This window comes from Hyla sarda, chromosome 11, assembly GCF_029499605.1.
Source record: "Hyla sarda isolate aHylSar1 chromosome 11, aHylSar1.hap1, whole genome shotgun sequence".
Classification (NCBI taxonomy): Eukaryota; Metazoa; Chordata; class Amphibia; order Anura; family Hylidae; genus Hyla; species Hyla sarda.
Genome location: NC_079199.1, coordinates 33,852,418 through 33,876,975, shown reverse-complemented (window position 1 = coordinate 33,876,975; position 24,558 = coordinate 33,852,418). Strand labels below are relative to the sequence as shown.

Sequence of the window (24,558 nt, the reverse complement as noted above, 5' to 3'; positions counted from 1 at the left end):
TTGTAGGGCACTTCAAGTTCAATATTTATGCAAATATGTTCATTTAGCTAACTTGTCTCCTGAAATTACTATTCCGTCCCCCCCCCCCCCATGTTGGCAGCTCGCTCTCTAGGTTACCGACCACTGCTCTACTCAACATTAAACAGGCTGCGCACTCACTACTTTACATTGTAGTAGAGTGTCATTTCTTCAGTGTTGTCACATGAAAAGAGAGAAAATATTTACTAAAATGTGTGTGGTGGACTCACTTATGGGAAATACTGTACATAATGTGATGGTTGCAGTATCACTCTCCCCCGTGTTGAACCCCTTGCCATGCTTCTGGTAATAGGTATAAATTGAGGAGTCTCCTAATGTATAGCTCATCCAAACACTGCAAAATGCAGTATAATCAATAGAACGGAAAGAACTCCTGTGAGATGTACCTACTATGACCTTGAAACCCAAAGCGTAAATATCATCTACCAGCTATGGCCATGTAGGAACCAGTCCAAAGTAGTTATATAAATAGATCAACTGTGAACACAATGTTAATGTTTACATGTTTCAAATGAATGGTAAAATATATTCTTAAAATAATATTTACCTGTTTCTCCATACTGAATTGGGAAATCACATCCCATCTCAAGGGAGGAAACTTTTTAAACAGATATTTAGAAATGTAAACAAATGAACAATACCATTAAACAGGTACTCCACTGGAAAACATTTATTTTTCCTAAATCAACTGGTGCCAGAAAGTTAAAAAGATTTGTAAATTATTTCTATTAAACAATCCCAATCCTTCCAGTACATTTCAGCTGCTGTATTATACGCAGGAAGTTCTTTTCTTTTTGAATTTCCTTTCTGTCTGACCACAGTGCTCTCTGCTGACACCTCTGTCCATGTCAGGAACTGTCCATTGGAGGATAGGTTTGCTATGGGGATTTGCTCCTACTCTGGACAGTTCCTGACATGGACAGAGGTGTCAGCAGAGAGCAATGTGGTCAGACAGAAAGGAAATTCAAAAAGAAAAGAACTTCCTGCGTATTATACAGCAGCTGAAATAAATTAGAAATAATTTACAAATCTGTTTAACTTGCACCAGTTGATTTTAAAAGAAAATGTTTTCCAGTGGGAGTACCCCTTTAAAAATTGGAACAGGGAAAGTTGCCGAACTGGAAGAACGTGCTAAAATCCATAGTCTACAAATAAATGCTAAGGAACAAGAAGATGTTTCACAATCTTTTAAAAGCCAAATTTTTATTTTTATAAAGCCACTTTCTCACAGGAGAATGTTGGTCTGTGTTTTATATCTTTGTTTGCCAAAACTAGAAATGAAATAGTGCCATTATACTTTTTCTTTGTTTATTAAAGGGGTACTCCGGTGAAAACCTTTTTTCTTTTAAATCAACTGGTGGCAGAAAGTTAAACATATTTGTAAATTACTTCTATTAAAAAATCTTAATCCTTCCAGTACTTATTAGCTGCTGAATGCTACAGAGGAAATTCCTTTCTTTTTGGAACACTGATGACATCACGAGCACAGTGCTCTCTGCTGACATCTCTGTCCATTTTAGCAAGGTATGTATGCTGAGGGCAGCATGGTGGCTCAGTGGTTAGCACTGCTGCCTTGCAGCGCTGGGGACTTGGGTTCAAATCCCACTAAGGACAACAATTAAAAAAGCGTTATTATTATTATAATAACGTCAGCAGAGAGAACTGTGGTCGTGATGTCATCAGAGAGCGTTCCAAAAAGAAAAGAATTTCCTCTGTAGTATTCAGCAGCTAATAAGTACAGGAAGGATTAAGATTTTTTAATAGAAGTAATTTACAAATATGTTTAACTTTCTGCCACCAGTTGATTTAAAAGAAAAAAGGTTTTCACCGGAGTACCCCTTTAAGGTCCAATCAGCTTTGTTTACAAACACTGATGCAACAGATTGTAAACTTGGCAATGTCCATGCTGCAAGAAGAGAATGTTTCAGTTTGGCAAGAGCAAGATTCTACCATTTAATGCCTCCTTGGGGCACCATATTTCCCCTTCTAGGGTAAAATACCTTAGCCATATTTCTGGGTTGAATGTATGACATAAAAAAAATAATAATTATAGTTATTCTAAGCGTATAAATCCTAAGAATGGACAAACACCTCTGGAAATGAAATATCTTTTAAGTAGCTAAGCAGTGGAAGATCATAAAAAACAAAGGAAAGTTTAAAGGTAATCTAGAAGGTTAATGTTCCCTTTTGTGTACAAGTTCCTGTACTGTAGGGGGGGTATTTATCAAAGGATTTATGTGTGTTTTTTTTCACGTAACTTTGGCGCAATAATTTAGGCGCAGTGTCTTTTTGCGCCAAAGTTTGGCGCATCTTCTCTACTGTCATTTTTACAACTTTCTCAAAATCACACGGTCCTATGTGTGATTTCAACTTTATTCAGTAATTCATCATTTGCGCCAATTGATCTTTGGCGCAATTTTGGCGCAAATCCCCGCCAAGAAATTTTGCACATGGAAAACACACTTACCAATGTCAGAAAATGTAAAGGCGTCAAAATACATTTAAAAAAAATTTTTGTGAAAGCGGCGACGCCTCCGGGGCTGCTCAATACTATCCTGCGACATAGTTGTCTCTGAGGAACCTTCACCCTCCGTTGAGCCAGCATTGGACATGGCCGCACAGGTTCAGGAAAGGTAAAGCACTAAAGCAGTGGTCTCCAACCTGCGGACCTCCAGATATTGCACAACTACAACTCCCAGCATGCCCGGACAGCCAACGGCTGTCCGGGCATGCTGGGAATTGTAGTTTTGCAACATCTGGAGGTCCGCAGGTTGAAGACCACTGCCCTAAAGTAACAAAAAAAAAATACCCAAGTTGAAAATAAAATCCATTTCACATGGTGACTATAAACCCCACAAAAGAAAATAACTCACGTCGCTTGCTGATATACTGCAGGAGGGACTCCGAAATGGCTGCTCTACAGGGTAAAATACGCGTCCTCTGTGGGGGTAAGTTCTGTGTAAAAGGCGCTGTGAACAGCTGATTTCAACATTTGCGCCAAAATGACTAACAACTTGCACCAAATTATAAATTTGGTGCATGTCCACGAAAACCAAAGTGAAAAAAAAAGGGTAAAAAGTAACTGTCAACAGGCAAAATTGATAAATACCCCCCCTATGTCTTCAAGTTTAAAACAACTACCAAAAAGCATCATCATAGATACAAAAGCATAATATATGAAATGTTTTTATTGTTTTTTTCATCACAAGGAATAAAATCTATAAAACAGAGTAGAAGTCTAGAATCCCAAGCACAGTCTAGAATCCCAAGCAAAAAAACATGTACAAAAATGTGCATACGAGTTCACTGCAGTGCACTACAATGAAAGTCAAGCTGCCAATGGCATTCTATGTATATCAATGTGCAAAACAGAAGTGAAATGGCATAGGGGTGAGTACACCAGTGGTGGGTATTGGGACAGTGTGGTTGCTGTCTCTTTGACCATGGTCTGTGATTGATTTTTTTCCTATTTGGCTTGTTTCACTTGTGTGGCAGCTTTATTTGTGAACTTGTATCCTCCATATATCCATCTTTATCCACATCTTCATTAGTCGTATGTATGTATATATATATATATATATATATATATATATATATATATATATATATATACATAAAATGCAGTTGGCACCTGGACTTTCATTGCAGTTAACTCTTTTATACATATTTATTCTTCTGTTTGTGACTAGAAATGAGCGACCTTACAGTAAATTCGATTCGTCACGAACTTCTCTGCTCGGCAGTTGATGTCTTTTCCTGCATAAATTAGTTCAGCTTTCCGGTGCTCCCGTGGGCTGGAAAAGGTGGATACAGTCCTAGGAGACTCTTTCCTAGGAATGTATCCACCTTTTCCAGCCCACCGGAGCACCTGAAAGCTGAACTAATTTACGCAGGAAAAGTCATCAACTGCCGAGCCAAGAAGTTCGTGACGAATCGAATTTACTGTAAGTTCGCTCATCTCTATTTGTGACACTAAACTTTTATACAGTGGTCCCTCAAGTTACAATATTAATTGGTTCCAGGATGACCATTGTATGTTGAAACCATTGTATGTTGAAACCATTGTATGTTGAGACCATAACTCTATGGAAACCTGGTAATTGGTTCTGAAGCCACCAAAATGTCATTCAAAAATAGGAAAAAGTGAGGATTAAAGATAAATAAGTAGATAACTAATATAGATAAAGCAAATCCTTACATATAAAAGTAAGAAAGATCTGCTGGGAGCTGTAAATCACTGTCTATGTCAGTGTTTCCCAACCAGGGTGCCTCCAGCTGTTGCAAAACTACAACTTCCAGCATGCCCGGACAGCCGTTGGCTGTCCGGGCATGCTGGGAGTTGTAGTTTTGCAACAACTGGAGGCATCCTGGTTGGGAAACAATAGATTATGTAGAGGACAGGAGCTTCTTCAGGGTCCTATACAGTACACACAGTGTCCCAAATGGAGCCGACCTTACTTGGTGTCCAAAAGAGCAGATAACCCTGGCACAGGTAAGGAGTAGTACAGAACTTGTAGTTCCTCCCTGTAATGTAGGGGGCGCTACCACACAGCCGGTCAGTGCATGTACTTCAGTAATAGAGGTGATTTAACAGTAAAATGCCCATTCTGATTGGTCAGTTCCTCCAGTTGTGACAGGTATCACAGATCTGGACTGTCTGTAGCATTGTATGTTGAGTCTGCTTTCAAGTTACGATGGTCCAGAAAAAAACATTGTATGTTGAAACTATTGTATGTTGAGGCCATTGTAAGTTGAGGGATCGCTGTATTTACTATTTTTTCTACCTATCCACCCTTGTACACATATTCTGGCCTCTTTTCTATTCCATTTTCTATTTTTGATTTTATTTTTTGTGATGATTATAATAATACACATATTTCATATAGTATTATTTTTGTGTCTTTAGATGTTTTCTAGTTTGTTACAGGGAATCCGTCTGCAGCCCTTGAAATTACATTCAGCCCTATACAGATTACGATTAAGGAAGTAAAAATAAATGTAAACTTATGGTCAGGCAGGGTGCATGACCAAGGAGAGGTTTTTAAAGGGGTATTCCGCCCCTAGACATTTTATCCCCTATCCAAAGGATAGGGGATAAGATGTCAGATCGCCGCGGTCCCGCTGCTGGGGACCCCTGGGATCCCCGCTGCGGCACCCCGCCATCATTACAGCACAGAGCGAGTTCGCTCTGCACGTAATGATGGGCGGTACAGGGGCCGGAGCATTGTTACATCACGGCCCCGCCCCTCTTGATGTCACGGCCCGCCCCTTTCGATACAAGTCTATGGGAGGGGGCGTGGCGGTCGTCACTCCCCCTCCCATAGACTTGCATTAAGGGGACGGGACGTGATGTCACGAGGGGCGGCGCCATGACGTCACGCGGCTCCGTTCCCTGTATCGCCCGTCATTACGCGCAGAGCGAACTCGCTCTGTGCTGTAATGATGGCGGGGTGCCGCAGCGGGGATCCCAGGGGTCCCCAGCAGCGGGACCGCGGCGATCTGACATCTTATACCCTATCCTTTGGATAGGGGATAAAATGTCTAGGGGCGGAATGCCCCTTTAAGAGTCTGGGGCACTGCTGTTACTCTACCTAACATAAATGACTCTGGGACAGTATGTTGTAAATCTGTAGTCTTACTTTAAGTTTTTGTGGATCTCCTCCGCCTTGATCTCTTCATGAAGCTGTTGACTGTACTTGGGATCACCATCTTTGCTTGTTTTCCTCAGCCATGAAAGTTGTGGAGGAATAATTGCAAAATGTCCGATCAAAATCCCAATTACCAGGGAGGCCACTGCTAAAGAGATCAGTCCCAGAATTTTCATCCGGTGCATTGTATCTAGCAATGTTTCCTGACCTAAAAGAGTAAGTTTATCAATGGTCATGGATAACTTTTGGGATGTACATTTTCATAGTATGCATGTGTAAAGATGTATAATGCATCTTCTTAAAAATAGTGTCCATTAAAGAGATCTGAGCTGGAGCAGCTTCTAATATACGTAACAGAGCAAATCAAATTAAATGTAAACTTAAAAAAAAATTATTTTCTTTAGTTATTCTTCATCTAAGAAGTTATCCATTAGCCATGTGGGTAATCATTTGTCTTGAACACTTATGATCCCAGGCTTAGGTTATGTGCATCTTACCAAGTAGGCGCTCCCAACCACATATAATGTGCGCTGCTGATTTACACCATTGGGGTTAACAAACAACCATTAGAACTTTATTAACGGAGAGCTGGTCACTTAGATGACCGGTCATTCAGCCAATATATAGAAATATATATTGTTGGTTTGACATTGTCTTTTCTGTAGCTATAACATTATACTGTAGTTCCTAAAATTACACAAAACATTTGTTCAACAATGACTATTGTAACTTAGAATTATGGCTTTAACTTTCAATATAACGATGTCACCTAAAATAATAAAAAAAATCATCATTAAGCACAATTAAGTAGATAACTAATAGTGTTGAGCAGCATAGGCCATATTCGAATTCGCGATATTTCACGAATATATGGACGACTATTCGTCATATATTCGCTAAATTCGCATATTCGTAATATTTGCGTTTTATTTTCGCATATGCTAATAACTAATAGAGGTATTTTCGCATATGCGAAAATTAGCATATCCGAAAATTAGCATATAAAAAATTAGCATAAGTGAAAATTCGCAAATGCGGAAATTAGCATATGCAAATTCACGCACCAGTCTCACACAGTAGTATTAGAGCCTTCTTTACCACACAAGCTGGAAGCAGAGAGGGGTGATCACTGTGATGTGTACTGTGAAGAAAAAAAAAATAAAGAAAAAAAAAAGAATATTCGTAATTACGAATATATAGTGCTATATTCGCAAATATTCGCGAATATTCGCGAATAAAATTTGCATTGCGAATATTCGCGAGCAACACTAATAACTAATAGAGGTATTGTAAGTTCTTACATATACAAGCTAGTTACATCTGTGGTATGGTGTAAATTGTATATTCAAGACAGGAGTACCCAGTGTGTAGTAATAATAAAAGGGCATTACTCTCACTTGGTGTTTTAAGTGGCACAGCTGAAGCAGTACGGTACATGTAGTACAGATAGAGGACAGTATAAGTGGAGAGCAGTATAGTACATGTGGTACAGTAAGGTAGATGGCAGTACTTCGCTTCTCGGCCTTTTGGCTAAGATCAAGTGTAGTATCTGTTCTTATCAGTTTTCATGCTGGTGTACACTACGCCGGTATGGGGCTGGTGGGGATGGGTGCTGCATGGAGGATGCAGGTGTACCGGGGCTGGTTCTGAGGAATCAGCTTGACGGCTGCCCCGATGTGACCTGTTCCCTCCGGGTCTCGCCATGAGGCTGAGAGGGTCTAGAGCCGAGGTACTTTTGTGCCTCGGGGAGTGGTGACCCTGAGGTGCCGAAACTCACTGGGAGGATGGGCTCACTGAGTTGAAGCACGGGCACCATAATCTCTTCACCTTGTGGCACTCACCTTCCCGGCCTTCTGGCTAGGATCAGAGAAATTTTTATAGATCCGGACAGATGTCCGGGCAGTATATCTGCACACATTCACTTATTTATTTCTTTTTGTCTCACTGTGTCATTTTTTGCGTGTTGTGTGTTCACAGGATTTATCAGGATGCGGTAGCCCTTCTGGGTGTCCCTCCTGGCGGTCTAGGGGAGGTGTGTGTGGCCATTAGGTTCCGCACCTCCCTGCAAACACTCCGGGTACTGGCAGGGTACCTACCGTTATCGGCTCTGCGGGCAGATACCTTGGCTAACGCCAAGGGGGATGCCGGGAGCATTTGTGGTCCCCTAGTAGCTTCGGCGAAAAGGGACATCGAACCTGGAACCTCGCAGGTACCTTTTGGTCCAGAGGCGAAGGGTAAGGTTTGTTGGGGGGCCTCTCTCCTATCGGAGAAGGGCTTGCGATAGACCGCATCCTTTGTGCACGTTTTTTTAGTGTAACACGTTTGCACTTTTTCTTGCACTTTGGGTGAATCGAGAGCACGTTCCTTGGCTTTAGATAAAAAAAAAAAAAAGTAGATGCCAGTACTGTAGACACATGGCAGGACAGTACATAAGGCATAGTGCAGTACAGTGCGTGTATATACAGTTATAGTATAGGTAGATGGATGTACTTGTATGTTGTGCAGTACATGTAGATAGCAGTAAAGGAGATAGATAAGTAGACGTGCACGTTTGCACAGAGAATACAGTACTTTATTGTATGTAGTGTAGAGAATAGTACACACAGAGAGTAGTACAGTACATGTGGCAGAGTTGAATGGCAGTGCAGTAAATGTAGCACAAGTAGAGGGCAGGGCAGTACATGTAGCACAAGTAGAGGGCAGGGCAGTATATGTAGCACAAGTAGAGGGCAGTGCAGTACATGTAGCACAAGTAGATGGCATGGCAGTACATGTAGCACAAGTAGATGGCAGGGCAGTACATGTAGCACAAGTAGAGGGCAGGGCAGTACATGTAGCACAAGTAGATGGCAGGGCAGTACATGTAGCACAAGTAGATGGCAGGGCAGTACATGTAGCACAAGTAGATGGCAGGGCAGTACATGTAGCACAAGTAGATGACAGGGCAGTACATGTAGCACAAGTAGAGGGCAGGGCAGTACATGTAGCACAAGTAGAGGGCAGGGCAGTACATGTAGCACAAGTAGATGGCAGGGCAGTACATGTAGCACAAGTAGAGGGCATGCCGTACATGTAGCACAAGTAGAGGACAGGGCAGTACATGTAGCACAAGTAGATGGCAGGGCAGTACATGTAGCACAAGTAGATGGCAGGGCAGTACATGTAGCACAAGTAGATGGCAGGGCAGTACATGTAGCACAAGTAGATGGCAGGGCAGTACATGTAGCACAAGTAGATGGCAGGGCAGTACATGTAGCACAAGTAGATGGCAGGGCAGTACATGTAGCACAAGTAGATGGCAGGGCAGTACATGTAGCACAAGTAGATGGCAGGGCAGTACATGTAGCACAAGTAGATGGCAGGGCAGTACATGTAGCACAAGTAGATGGCAGGGCAGTACATGTAGCACAAGTAGATGGCAGGGCAGTACATGTAGCACAAGTAGATGGCAGGGCAGTACATGTAGCACAAGTAGATGGCAGGGCAGTACATATAGCACAAGAAGAGGGCAGGGCAGTACATGTAGCACAAGTAGAGGGCAGGGCAGTACATGTTGCACAAATAGAGGGCAGGGCAGTACATGTAACACAAGTAGAGAACAGGGCAGTACATGTAGCACAAGTAGATGGCAGGGCAGTACATGTAGCACAAGTAGATGGCAGGGCAGTACATGTAGCACAAGTAGATGGCAGGGCAGTACATGTAGCACAAGTAGATGGCAGGGCAGTACATGCAGCACAAGTAGATGGCAGGGCAGTACATGTAGCACAAGAAGAGGGCAGGGCAGTACATGTAGCACAAGAAGAGGGCAGGGCAGTACATGTAGCACAAGTAGAGGGCAGGGCAGTACATGTAGCACAAGTAGAGGGCAGGGCAGTACATGTAGCACAAGTAGAGGGCAGGGCAGTACAGGTAGCACAAGTAGAAGGCAGGGCAGTACATGTAGCACAAGTAGAGGGCAGGGCAGTACATGTAGCACAAGTAGATGGCAGGGCAGTACATGTAGCCCAAGTAGAGGGCAGGGCAGTACATGTAGCACAAGTAGATGGCAGGGCAGTACATGTAGCACAAGTAGAAGGCAGGGCAGTACATGTAGCACAAGTAGAGGGCAGGGCAGTGCATGTAGCACAAGTAGAGGGCAGGGCAGTATATGTAGCACAAGTAGAGGGCAGTGCAGTACATGTAGCACAAGTAGATGGCATGGCAGTACATGTTGCACAAGTAGGGGGCAGGGCAGTACATGTAGCACAAGTAGAGGGCAGGGCAGTACATGTAGCACAAGTAGATGGCAGGGCAGTACATGTAGCACAAGTAGATGGCAGGGCAGTACATGTAGCACAAGTAGATGGCAGGGCAGTACATATAGCACAAGTAGAGGGCAGGGCAGTATATGTAGCACAAGTAGAGGGCAGTGCAGTACATGTAGCACAAGTAGATGGCATGGCAGTACATGTAGCACAAGTAGGGGGCAGGGCAGTACATGTAGCACAAGTAGAGGGCATGCCGTACATGTAGCACAAGTAGATGGCAGGGCAGTACATGTAGCACAAGTAGATGGCAGGGCAGTACATGTAGCACAAGTAGATGGCAAGGCAGTACATGTAGCACAAGTAGAAGGCAGGGCAGTACATGTAGCACAAGTAGAGGGCAGGGCAGTACATGTAGCACAAGTAGAAGGCAGGGCAGTACATGTAGCACAAGTAGATGGCAGGGCAGTACATGTAGCACAAGTAGAAGGCAGGGCAGTACATGTAGCACAAGTAGAGGGCAGGGCAGTACATGTAGCACAAGTAGAAGGCAGGGCAGTACATGTAGCACAAGTAGAGGGCAGGGCAGTACATGTAGCACAAGTAGATGGCAGGGCAGTACATGTAGCCCAAGTAGAGGGCAGGGCAGTACATGTAGCACAAGTAGATGGCAGGGCAGTACATGTAGCACAAGTAGAAGGCAGGGCAGTACATGTAGCACAAGTAGAGGGCAGGGCAGTACATGTAGCACAAGTAGAGGGCAGGGCAGTATATGTAGCACAAGTAGAGGGCAGTGCAGTACATGTAGCACAAGTAGATGGCATGGCAGTACATGTAGCACAAGTAGGGGGCAGGGCAGTACATGTAGCACAAGTAGAGGGCAGGGCAGTACATGTAGCACAAGTAGATGGCAGGGCAGTACATGTAGCACAAGTAGATGGCAGGGCAGTACATGTAGCACAAGTAGATGGCAGGGCAGTACATATAGCACAAGTAGAGGGCAGGGCAGTATATGTAGCACAAGTAGAGGGCAGTGCAGTACATGTAGCACAAGTAGATGGCATGGCAGTACATGTAGCACAAGTAGGGGGCAGGGCAGTACATGTAGCACAAGTAGAGGGCATGCCGTACATGTAGCACAAGTAGATGGCAGGGCAGTACATGTAGCACAAGTAGATGGCAGGGCAGTACATGTAGCACAAGTAGATGGCAAGGCAGTACATGTAGCACAAGTAGAAGGCAGGGCAGTACATGTAGCACAAGTAGAGGGCAGGGCAGTACATGTAGCACAAGTAGAAGGCAGGGCAGTACATGTAGCACAAGTAGATGGCAGGGCAGTACATGTAGCACAAGTAGAAGGCAGGGCAGTACATGTAGCACAAGTAGAAGGCAGGGCAGTACATGTAGCACAAGTAGAGGGCAGGGCAGTACATGTAGCACAAGTAGAGGGCAGGGCAGTACATGTAGCACAAGTAGAAGGCAGGGCAGTACATGTAGCACAAGTAGATGGCAGGGCAGTACATGTAGCACAAGTAGAAGGCAGGGCAGTACAGATAGAGCACAGCAAAATACATGTCGTATACTCTGCTGCAGAGACCCAAGGTTAGATGGCAGATCATCTAGTCATCTTTTCAGTAACAAGATTTAAAAATAGCATTTACTGCAAGTCAGGCAGTCCCTATCAATCTCCCTAGAAACCTAGTGATTTATGTTTTGACTTCATTTGACCATACCATATTCTTCTTATCTAGTATAGTGTTTCCCAAGCGTGATCCTCAAGTCCTCCCAACAGGTCATGTTTGAAGTATTTCCATAGTCTTTCAGGTGATATCATTGTGGTGATGCCTGATGCACTGACCATGATTATATAATCTGTGAAAAACAAAGGAAATCCTGAAAACATGGCTTGTTGGGGTGGACTTGAGGACCGCGCTTGGGAAACACTGGTCTAGTATCATAACTTGTGCAACGTGTATAATAGTCCAAGAAACACCCAGATGTAGCACAAACCTTACTGTAGATCCCATTTGATCAATTATAATGTTTATTCTTGTTTTTTTTTTTTTTTTTCTAAAGCCCTCATATGTTATCCAGAGATATAGATGTGCCTTGTCTTTGGGATTGAGGAAGGAAAGTGAGCCTGCAGAAAACACAGAGGAGGTGAGTAGATGTTCTAATCAGTGTTTCTCATTCAGTGTGCTTCCAGCTGTTGCAAAACTACAACTCCCAGCATGCCCGGACAGCCAAAGGCTGTCCGGGCATGATGGGAGTTGTAGTTTTGCAAAAGCTGTTAGCACCTCTTATTTGCACTGAGCGATGTACCAATGCCTGGCTACTTTATGGAAGGGATCACTATGGCACCTGCCATGGGGGCAAACTATGTCTTGTAATCTGACTGTTGTACACATTGTACATTTCTCATTTTAATGCCGTTTTTAGTACAATTGCCATTTTTTTGCCCTTTTTATACATTTTCTGGATTGACCTCTTTTCTTCCTAATCATGTACTTGTTAGATATGTAATATTTGTCTATGACCAGAAATCCTCTGTTACCTCTTGGCACAGCTTTCAGTATTGTCACATCTAATCTTCACACTTTCCATAGACTATCACAGCCCAGAGCAGGGATGGAGGTGATTCTCTATGTCATACACAGTACGGCATAGAGCAGCTGTCACTTGAAGTTGGTTATGTGTTGGTATAATGTAATGCAACACTAAAACACTAGCAGGCTCAGCTATATATATATATATATATATATATATATATATATATATATATATGTGTGTAATATATATATATATATAATGTTCTTAATAGTAAACAGGGGTGCTACCATGTGTACCATGTAATAGTCAAAGCAAAAAAAAGGAAGAAGTACACCATGTAGCGCACACCCAATCAATGTACAAAAAAATCTTTATTAGAAAATGCATAAATCACTTTAGACAACAAGAAACCCCCATAAAAACATTTAAAAGGGGCATAAACATGCCCTCCCACAACAGGGGGGAGGCTGTAGGACCCCTCCCAGGACACCTGTATAAATACAGTGGGGATCAAAAGTTTGGGCACCCCAGGTAAAAATTTGTTTTAATGTGCATAAAGAAGCCAAGGAAAGATGGAAAAATCTCCAAAAGGCATCAAATTACAGATTAGACATTCTTATAATATGTCAACAAAAGTTTGGGCACCCTGCAGAATTTATAACATACACTGCCCCCCTTGCAAAGCTGAGACCTGCCAGTGTCATGGATTGTTCTCAATCATCATCTGGGAAGACCAGGTGATGTCAATCTCAAAGGTTTTAAATGCCCAGACACATCTGACCTTGCCCCAACAATCAGCAACATGGGTTCTTCTAAGCAGTTGTCTAGAAATCTGAAACTGAAAATAGTTGACGCTCACAAAGCTGGAGAAGGCTATAAGAAGATAGCAAAATGTTTTCAGATGTCAATATCCTCTGTTCGGAATGTAATTAAGAAATGGCAGTCATCAGGAACAGTGGAAGTTAAAGCAAGATCTGGAAGACCAAGAAAAATATCAGACAGAACAGCTCGCAGGATTGTGAGAAAAACAATTCAAAACCCATGTTTGACTGCACAATCCCTCCAGCAAGATCTGGCAGACACTGGAGTTGTGGTACACTATTCCACTATAAAGAGATACTTGTACAAATATGGTCTTCATGGAAGAGTCATCAGAAGAAAACCTCTTCTACGTCCTCAACACAAAAATCAGCATTTGAACTTTGCAAATGAACATATAGACAAGCCTGATGCATTTTGGAAACAAGTTCTGTGGACCGATGAGGTTAAAATGGAACTTTTTGGCCGAAATGAACAAAGGTACGTTTGGAGAAGAAGGGGAACAGAATTTTATGAAAAGAACCTCTGTCCAACTGTTAAGCATGAGGGTTGATAAATCATGCTTTGGGGTTGTATTGCAGCCAGTGGCACAGGGAACATCTCACGTGTAGAAGGAAAAATGGATACAATAAAATTTCAGCAAATTTTGGATGCTAACTTGACGCCATCTGTGAAAAAGCTGAAGTTAAAGAGAGGGTGGCTTCTACAAATGGATGATTCTAAACACACCTCGAAATCCACGGGGGATAAAGAGGCGTAAACCGAAGGTTTTTCCATGGCCTTCACAATCTCCTGACCGCAACATAATTGAAAATCTATGGATAGACCTTAAAAGAGCAGTGCGTGACAGACAGCCCAGAAATCTCAAAGAACTGGAAGACTTTTGTAAGGAAGAATGGGCAAAGATACCTCAAACAAGAATTGAAAGACTCTTGGCTGGCTACAAAAAGCGTTTACAAGCTGTGGTAGTACAAGGGGGCAGTACAAGATATTAACTCTGCAGGGTGCCCAAACTTTTGCAGACGCCATTTTTTTGTTTTCTGTTATTTTGAAAGTGTAAATGATGGAAATAAAATCTAACTTTTGTTGACATATTATAAGAATGTCTAATCTGTAATTTGATGCCTTTTGGAGATTTTTCCATCTTTCCTTGGCTTCTTTATGCACATAAATACAAATTTTTACCTGGGGTGCCCAAACTTTTGATCCCCATTGTATATAAGTTCTAACACCACCTCTGAATATACATCCAAATAACAAGATAGTTCAATATCTATACAATCTGCACATGTTACCACAGACTCCCGGCCAAATATAATATACAATATACAACCTGATTAAAGGCAAATCCCCAAGTATAGCAGACAGGAGGCTGGGAAATGCAAGAATTAAGAAGCAATGTAATGAATGATCCCTATACAGGCGTCCCCCTGAACCCCACGCGTTCCGTCACCTACGTGATAACGTGTTAACGCCTGAGGAAGTCACCAGTAGGTGACAGAACGCGTGGGGTTCAGGGGGACGCCTGTATAGGGATCTTGCATTACATTGCTTCTTGATTCTTGCCTTTCCCAGCCTCCTGTCTGCTATACATGGGGATTTCCCTTTAATCAGGTTGTATATTGTATATTATATTTGGCAGGGAGTCTGTGGTAACATATGCAGATTGTATAGATATTGAACTATCTTGTTATTTGGATGTATATTCAGAGGTGGTGTTAGAACTTATATATTTATACAGGTGTCCTGGGAGGGGTCCTACGGGCTCCCCCCTGTTGTGGGAGGGCATGTTTATGCCTCTTTTAAATGTTTTTATGGGGGTTTCTTGTAGTGTTGCTCGCGAATATTCGCAATTCGAATATTATTCGCGAATATCGCATATTCGCGAATTCGCGAATTTCGCGAATATAGCGCTATATATTCGTAATTACGAATATTCGTTTTTTTTTTTTTTTTTTTCCTTCACAGTACACATCACAGTGATCACCCCTCTCTGCTTCCAGCTTGTGTGGTGTAAAGAAGGCTGTAATACTACTGTGTGAGACTGGCGTGCGAAAATTCAAATATGCGAAAATTAGCATATGCTACTTTTCGCATATGCGAATTTTCGCACGTACTAATTTTGTGTATGCGAATTTTCACATATTTTAATTTTCGTATACGCGAATCTTCGCGTATGCAAAAATAAAACGAGAGTATAACGAATATGCGAATATTCGCGAATATATACGAATATTCGTCCATATATTCGCGAATATTCGCGAATTCGAATATGGCCTATGCCGCTCAACACTAGTTTCTTGTTGTCTAAAGTGATTTATGCATTTTGTACATTGATTGGGTGTGCGCTACATGGTGTACTTCTTCCTTTTTTTGCTTTGGTATAATGTACTGCATGACGGGTGTCTTCCTGTCTGAACGCATCGTGTTAGTTTACTCTGACACCATATCACTAGTCATTACCCCGGGCCATGCGATCAACAAGAACACATTGTTCGCCCCGGTGTACCGTAACAAACAATAAAATCCTTTGTGCAACTGGGATGAAAATATAGATTACTTCTGCACAGTAAGGGCTTGTTCCCATATGTGCGTTGTTTCCCACATCCAATCCATTTTGTCTATAATCCAAGATAAAGGAAGGTGTAGGAGGCTCACTTCATACTCCATAGTAATTTTCCGCCGTGCTATATTGTATATATTGTATCTCTTTCCTTTACCATTCATCATATTTATCACTATAGAATAATAAGGGGGGGGGGGGGGGTATTATAAGCAGTAATAATAGGCCACGCTGTGTAGCTGCTTTTCTCCAATGCTAGTTGATCTACAATCTTCATATTATACTAACTATACTATACTATAAAAACCTTGACACAATGAATAATTGTTCTAAGTAGCTGTATGCAATGTGCTATTACAATGCTGTATTATCTATTTTCTATAGATGCTATTAAAAAGTAAAAATTGCATTAAAGGAGTTGCCTGGGATTAGAATTAAAGGGGCTATCAGAAGAATTAAGCAAATGTCTTCCATAAACCTGTGCTCAGGTTCTGTTTGGTATTACAACTTGGCTCCTTTCACTTCAATGGAACTGAGCTGCAATACCACACACAACCTGAGGACAGGTGTGGTGCTATTTTTGAAGAAAGCAAATAAGAGGTGCTGAGCTACAATACCAACCACAGCCCAGAGACAAGAGGGATGCGGTTTTTGCTTTTGATCTTCCACACTTGCATCCAATCCTGGACAGCCAAAGCGTCTGGGTATGCTGGGAGTTGTAGTTTTGCAACAGCTGGAGACACCCTGTTTGGAAAAGACTGATTTAAAAGATGACACGCTGGATGTCTTCTTCTACCACTAAGGAAACTTAGTGTCAATTGAGATCTTGAGTTCTGTATCAGAAACTTTAAAGATAAAAGTTTTGATAGGTCGGGGTCTTGGTGTTAAGATGCCCAACCATCTTAAAAAGGAGCTAGGAGAAGTGCATGCTAAGTGCTTCTCTCCCTGCTGCAGGAGATTTTTTTTTATAGAATCAATCTCCTGCAGTGAGGGAAGAGATGGGAAGAGAAGCGCTTAGCTGGACTCTTCTCCCTGCTTATTTTTGGTCGGGGGTCTCAGATGGTTGGGGGTCTCAGCACTCAGACCCTAACTGAGTTAAACTTCTGACGTTAAATAAAAAAAAATGTTTTATTTTAAATGACAAAAAAGTGACAAAAAAAAAGTATATCCTGTTGAGGCAAAATTGTTTAAAATTGAGTGCTCTGCCTCTATAATGTTTTACCAAAAACTTACAGTAAAAGAAAAAAACACATTACGTTGCAAATATAATATACCGTCCAGTAAAGCGTTGTTACTTTCTGATCCAGCAATCTGTCGAGGTCTCGTATATTCAGCCTTCTGATGCCTTTAAGCTGTGGACACTCTCCTCGCTCTCTCCTGGAGTTGCTCTGTTTATCTCCTGGTTATTGTTTTATGGATCTCTGTATTTTCACATATGACTTACTGTCAACAATTTACTATTATTCAGACTTCATTGAATGATGATACATTGCAGCGTTGATAAGTAACAGAAAGGGCAGGTGAAGAGCCAAGTGGATTAGTAAAAGAGAAGGAAATATTCTCATTGCCAAATTTTGCAATAACGCTATGGGCAAAGTTGCCAGTAATTGTTTATAGTAAAGAACTCCACCCCGAAAGCACCGGCTTCATTCAAAAGACCTTCTCAAGGGGGAAGGAAAAGCAAAGAAAACTGCAGTTGTGAAGAACTATGCATAAAAAAGAAAATCCAAGATAATACAATATGTGGAGAGATTAGTATGTCACATCAATATGACAATTTAAACAGAATGTTCACCTGTCTCTGAGTTCACAAGCTGTGGGCTGGTATGGCTCTGATTTTGAAAGACAGGAGCCATGTTTTTCTAACCCCGGACAACCTCTTGAAAGGGAACCTGTCACCAGATTTTACCCTATAAGGGTACAGTTACACATAGCGTATAAGCAGCGTATTTCATGCTGCACAAAGTGGGAAATACGTTGCTTATTCTCCAGTAAGTCGACACACAGAGTTACCTAAGGGCAGCCCTGTGTGTGCCGTGAGGCATGGAGACGAGGCCTCGGGTCACAGTCAGGATGGGGCACTCAGCCTGCCTCCAAAACGTACTGCACACAGGGCTGCAATGGATAGCCCTGTGTGTCTGCTCATAGGAGAATAAGCAGCATATTCCCATTGTGCAGCAGATTTTGTGCAGCCCTTGTGAAATTAGCTGTGTATACCCTATGTGTGACCCTACCCTAAGACTGATCTCTAGGAACCGATGGAGGACATCCAAAGAAGAAAAAATCAGGTTTGTTCCGGGCGCAGTAAGGGAATTCACTGGGAATTCCGTATAAAATAAATACGTTATTTTATTGTTAAAAGGCGACAATGCATTTCGAGAGCCACCTGCTCTCTTTTTCAAGTCATATCATATGACTCTCTGAGCCCAACACCATCAGGTACGTAGATAGTGATATCTCACATAATGCCTGTATTACCAAAGGTAACGGCACAAGGCAGCGCTATTTGTCCTGTTCTCTTTTTATATGCCCTCCTACCCCAAGACTGCTCACACTGTTCTATTGATGACTACATCATCCTTCATACCATGTCCGAATTATATTAGGCCGTTCTTGCAATCCAAAGAAAAAGGACTTCGATCGAGTCCTGCGCCATATGCTAATGACTACCAAGTAATGATTGGGGCCATCACAAGTCACCGGTGTTTGCCTGGTCAAGCATGATTGACAAGCTAGGAGCTTCCGATGTCACTCATAGCAGCCAGTCAGCTTTCAGGGCATCACTGCATCTGCATGTAAGAGGATCACCTTGTGACACATTCTAGGAGTCGGGGATCACCCTGGCATGGCAGCCTTTCACCTTGTTGGTCAGAATAGGTATTATATACACCTGGCCAGCACAAAGTCCTGGAAGATGTTGTTTTCTTTAACTGTGTTTAACTGCAGTGATACCCTGAAGCTGACTGGCTGCTCATTACCTGTAAATCATGACTAACAAGGCCTGTGACCAGTTACACCCTAATAGCTACTTTGTAGTTATTAGCATACAGGGATATACCAAGGACATGGTAGAAATGAGGATTTAAACACCCATATCACAGTTTGAGCAGCCTTTTAGGGCAAAAGCTGGATTATTTTTTATTATGCACTAAGCTCAAGTGTCAAGAAGGAATTTTTCGGACATTCACGCCTCCATGGGCAAGTGTAGGGTTCTGAGTGACTCTTACAAGGACCAAATTGTGATGGTTATACATCTGGGTCACAGAATCTCCAAAATAGCAGGTTTAGTGGGGTTTCCTGGTATGTTGTAGTTAGCCCCTATTTAAAGTGGTCCAAAGAAGGACAACCAGTGGCCCATTACCAGGTCAATGATTTCTAAGAGCGTAGGCAATCCTTCAGAAGAACTATTGTAGAACAAATTACTAATGAAGTAAATACACTGCTCAAAAAAATAAAGGGAACACTTAAACAACACAATGTAACTCCAAGTCAATGACACTTCTGTGAAATCACACTGTCCACTCAGGAAGCAAGACTGATTGACAATCAATTTCACATGCTGTTGTGCAAATGGAACAGACAACAGGTGGTAATTATAGGCAATTAGCATGACACCCCCAATAAAGGAGTGGTTCTGCAGGGGGTGACCACAGACTACTTCTCAGTTTCTATGCTTCCTGACTGATGTTTTGGTCACTTTTGAATGCTGGTAGTGCTTTCACTCTAGTGGTAGCTTGAGATGGAGTCTACAACCTACACAAGTGGCTCAGGTATTGCAGCTCATCCAGGATGGCATATCAATGTGAGCTGTGGCAAGAAGGTTTGCTGTGTCTGTCAGTGTAGTGTCCAGAGCATGGAGGCGCTACCAGAAGACAGGCCAGTACATCAGGAGATGTGGAGGAGGCCGTAGGAGGGCAACAACCCAGCAGCAGGACCACTTCCTCCACCTTTGTGCAAGGAGGAGCACTGCCAGAGCCCTGCAAAATGACCTCCAGCAGGCCATGAGGGTGGTATGAGGGCCCGACGTCCACAGGTGGGGGTTGTACTTATAGCCCAACATTGTACAGGACGTTTGGCATTTGCCAGAGATACCAAGATTGTCAAATTCGCCACTGGAACCCTGTGCTCCTCACAGATGAAAGCAGGTTCACACTGAGCACATGTGACAGAGTCTGGAGACGCCATGGAGAATGTTCTTCTGCCTGCAACATCCTCCAGTGCTCCTCAATGTGCTTGCCAGAGGTAGCCTGACTGCCATTAGGTACCGAGATTAGATCCTCAAACCCCTTGTGCGACCATATGCTGGTGCGGTTGGCCTTGGGTTCCTCCTAATGCAAGACAATACTAGACCTCATGTGGCTGGAGTGTGTCAGCAGTTCCTGCAAGAGGAAGGCATTGATACTATGGACTGACCCGGCCGTTCCCCAGACCTGAATCTGATTGAACACATCTGGGACATCATGTCTCGCTTCATCCACCAACACCACATTGCACCACAGACTGTCCAGGACATCCCTCAGGAGACCATCCGCCACCTCATTGTAGGGAGGTCATACGGGCACGTGGAGGCCACACACACTACTGAGCCTCATTGTGACTTGTTTTAAGGACATTACATAAAGTTGGGTCAGCCTGTAGTGGGGTTTTCCACTTTGATTTTGAGTGTGACTCCATATCCAGACCTCCATGGGTTGATAAATTTGATTTCCATTGATAATTTTTGTGTGATTTTGTTGTCAGCACATTCAACTATGTAAAGACGAAAGTATTTCATACGATTAGTTCATTCAATCAGATCTAGGATATGTTATTTTAGTGTTCCCTTTATTTTTTTGAGCAGTGTACTTGATATAATAGGAGTCAGAACACACAAGCTATAGCAGCTGGCTTAGTAAAGGGCTGCATAATTGCAGATACGTCGCAGTGCATTTACTATGCTTTTCACTGTCATAAGTGCCTACAATGGGCACATACTAGAAGGACCATGGAGTCCTGGAAGTAGCCTGGTCGGATGAATGACATTTCTATTTGAGTGTTCTTGGGCCTGTGTCCGTTTCTTGGGAAAGAGATGGCAGCAGTATGCACTATAAGGAGGAGTAAATTTGATTAATTCAATCTGATTCTCTGTACAACATTCTACTGGGAAATTTCGGGTTCCCGTATTAGTGTGGATTTACTTCAACACATACCCCCTACCTTAAAATGTACCTGTCATTATAATAACAACATTTGTCATTAGTTGGGGGCTGAGTGAACCGTCCTGATGGGCACTTGTCTCCCCACGTTGTGTTTATGTAAGCAAGACTGTCGGTCCCATAGCCTTACATCATGAGACAATCCCATCCTGGTCACATGACACAGAGCAGGGAGAGAACACAATAAGCATGATTTGTTCTACTGATTAAGACCCTGACCAATAAAAACTTTTGATATATCTATATGATATAATAAAAGTTTTTTATTTTATTTATAAAAAAAAATTTAATGACAGGTACACTTTCACTTTGTCACAGACTAGGTTTACCTCCTAGTTGTGGTATTTCCTACTGTCAGTGCCACTTTCCGCAGGATAATTGCCACGCTGCAAAACTTGTTCAGAAATAGTTTAAGGAACATAAGAATTAGTAATAAACAAGTTCAAGGGGGTCCTGGATGTTTTTCTATAAAGTAATAACATTACAGGTTATGGATAGTAGATTTATTTGGATAGAACTTTGATCCAGGGATTTATTCTGATCGCCATATTGGAGTCGGGAAGGAATTTTTCCTCTGTTATGCGGCAATTGGTATCCGCCTCATGGGGCTGTGATGTCTCAGTACAGGATTTCATCCCTCAGTCTTATTAGCTTGAGTCCCTGTACGTCCTCTGGGCTCACCTGCAGTGTTCCCCCTAATGTGTATAAGTTATGTGCTAAGGGTAAAGGACCTTTGATATGGTCACATGGTTGTTAGTCACATAAGGGTTGTCATATGTTTAAGTCATATGTTTTGTTACCCAGAGGGCACCAGGTGACCAGATGACCCGCAGCTAGCCTATGGGCTCCTTGCTCAGCCCCCCTTTATAAGAGGGGGAGGTACTACAATCTCTCTTTCTACACACTTTCTGCTGAGGTCAAGTCCAGTCCAGACGTGTCAGAGCCAGTGTCCACACATCTGGAGGCCTCAAGCCTAAATTGCAGCCACAAGTCAGTAAGTCAAGTCATCTGTGTCTGCTGTCACTATCTTCAGTCAAGTCAATTATAGCTAGCGTGGCTGTGTTAAAGTCTGTCAAGTCACTGCAAGTCCCAGCAAGCTGCGAGGTCCCCTGTCTTACTGGTCACCTCTCTGGGATCCTGGCCCAGCTGTAAAGACTGTTACCATCTGACTACATCAGTAAAAGCTACCATTAACCTTAACCTGGCCTTGGACTATTATTTACCCCTGCCTAACCTAGGACTAACAGGACTTCCTTCAGGTGGTTACATAGGCAAACCACGCCCTGGTGTCACAAACACTAAGGGGTTAACACCATCTACCCCTGGGTAACACCATCTGCCCTGCCCCTACACCTCACATCGCACCCTGTGGCTCTTCACAATCTTTTTGTCATCAGGAACAGGATATGGGTGTGTGCCACTAGTCCTCTAGTCTGAGTCTGAACTGTGTCCAAGAGAAATCGCATGCCGAAGCGAAAAAGTTTGCGCGAGAAAAGTGTACGAGACTTTGTTACTGTAATGTGTTTTTACTGTGGTGCTGATAAAGTAGAGGGGGAGGTGAAGAAAGTTTTTCTGCCTGTGCAAAAGCAGAACTGAAGCCATGTTATGCGCCAAAATGTCTGCCCGCCCCTGGGCTTGGAAATCACATTGCAGTACCCAGTCCGAAGTGGAACTGTGAAGATCCGCCTCTTGTTGCCAGGGGACCGGAAGTCAGTGTTGCGCTGATGACGTGTTTCCAGCCGGTGGCCATTTTGCTGGAGCCCGTTGCCGAGGGGACAAAAACAGGAAGTTCCCTGGGCGCAGCCATATTGCGAATCCCGGTGGCTGCGTCCAGCTCCGAAAATTCCGACCAGGTGCCCGCTGCAGTGCAAACTCTGCAGACACCCAACGGTCGCAAGTGACATGCAGATGGCAAATGAGACGCAGACACCAATGCTCGCAAGTCAGTCTCCAGTACCGGTGGTGAGTCACATTAACCCCTTAGTGCCCAGCAGTGTTCCTGGGTACTTGCCATCATGTGGGGAATCACCACCCAGGGTATCTCAGCCCAACAGGCACCAACTGTCATTCCACTAGTGGCGCAAGCTGCTGCTGTACAAGTGGAGGTCACTATGAGTCCGACCATCACTGAATCCTGTTTGTCCCATGTCTCATGGAACACACATGTCAACCCCATGGAGGAGACCCAGTCTCGTGGTCTTAGGTATATGTGACAGCCTAGAAAGCAGCTTGACCGATGAGGTTGGAATGGAAGAGTACCTACATAAAATAAATGTTCTATTTGTGTACTCGTGTACAGTTACTTTACCAAACTTGGTCGTAAGACTAACTGACTTCTGTGTGCAAACACAATTTTTGTTGTTCCAGGTTTCCAAGCAACGTTTAAGCACAGTGCCTGACGGACTAGTCAAGAAAATTTTGTGGTAACCAATCTCTTAAGTGTTGTGCCTGGCTTCGGCCATGATTTTCAGAAACCTGAACTCTATAGTGTATCTGGACTACTGAGCTATACGTGGACATCTGTGTAAATATGCCATAGTTATATATTTTGCCCACAGTTATGCACAAGGGAAATATTTTCGGACTTGTACTATAATTGTTATAGTATAATAAAATGTATATAATTTGTTGTACACCAAAAAGTCATAGGGCCTCATTTACTAAGCTGAAACCGCCCTGGCATCACTAACACTAAGGGGTTTACACCATCTACCCCTGGGCAACACCATCTGCCCAAATACCTCACATCGCACCCCGTGGCTCTCCACTGTTTTTTTTTGCCTTCCTCTGGATCAACACAGTAGGGTTTTGGGTTGAACTCTTGTCTTTTTTCAACCTTACAAACTATGTTACTATGTTATAATTGTTGACTTGGCCTCCACATTCCTGAGATCATACTCTGATTTACACTTTTTTTTTTACACTTTGCTATAGCAAACCCTGCAACCTGCATGAATCAGATATAACCAGGGCATATAGAAAAAAGTAAAAATGGAGACAGTAATAAAAGCTACCACTAGATGGGGCTGCAATTCTCCTGGGTTGTGATTGTGGTAAGAGCAAATAACTGGTACTTCTCTGGCTGCCAAGCACAGTGTAACTGGTTATAACAGCGTTATTACCATTTACCATAAACATTAATAAACTTGAACATAATTAACAAGTATAAAAAGGAGTACACTGCTATATCTTTAGTTGTGAAGGAGTATAGAGGTACCTGTATAACAGGGGTGTCAAACACCCGGCCCGCCAGACCTCGTCATGTGGCCCGCCGCCGGCCGCCAGCCTTCACCTTTAATCTCGTTTTTTTTTTTTTTTTAAGAAAGCCGCCTCTTCAGCGAATACGCGGCGATCCTCCTTCGGACCTCCTGGTCCTCCGCCTCTATGGTTGTACGTCAGGGATGTCCCGACACGGGAGGAACAAGAGGACGGCAGGATCATTGCAGGAGGATGCGCGCAGGCCCTGGTAAGTGACCGGCGGCTCGTTATCTTCTTCA

At 43.0% G+C, this 24,558-nt stretch overlaps 1 protein-coding gene and 1 pseudogene across 10 annotated transcripts in view; one reads left to right on the top strand and one right to left on the bottom strand.

The window, feature by feature from the left end:
• Nucleotides 1-23,113, bottom strand: part of LOC130295729 (putative N-acetylated-alpha-linked acidic dipeptidase) — a 115,703-nt gene extending 92,590 nt beyond the window's left edge. For 3 of the 10 annotated variants that reach the window (XR_008848974.1, XM_056546775.1, XM_056546784.1), the window contains exons 1-3: nt 11,945-11,981; nt 6,752-6,828; nt 5,679-5,895 (exon numbers count right to left, since the gene is read on the bottom strand). Coding sequence is in view for 9 of the 10 variants with exons in the window: in XM_056546775.1 (XP_056402750.1) it covers nt 5,679-5,895; nt 6,752-6,828; nt 11,945-11,961 (311 nt within the window). In the remaining variant the exon portion in view is untranslated. The other 7 variants (XM_056546777.1, XM_056546782.1, XM_056546776.1 and 4 more) reach the window with 7 other exon arrangements.
• On the top strand, nt 7,198-7,305 carry LOC130296031 (U2 spliceosomal RNA; annotated as a pseudogene).
• Nucleotides 23,114-24,558: the final 1,445 nt, after the last annotated feature.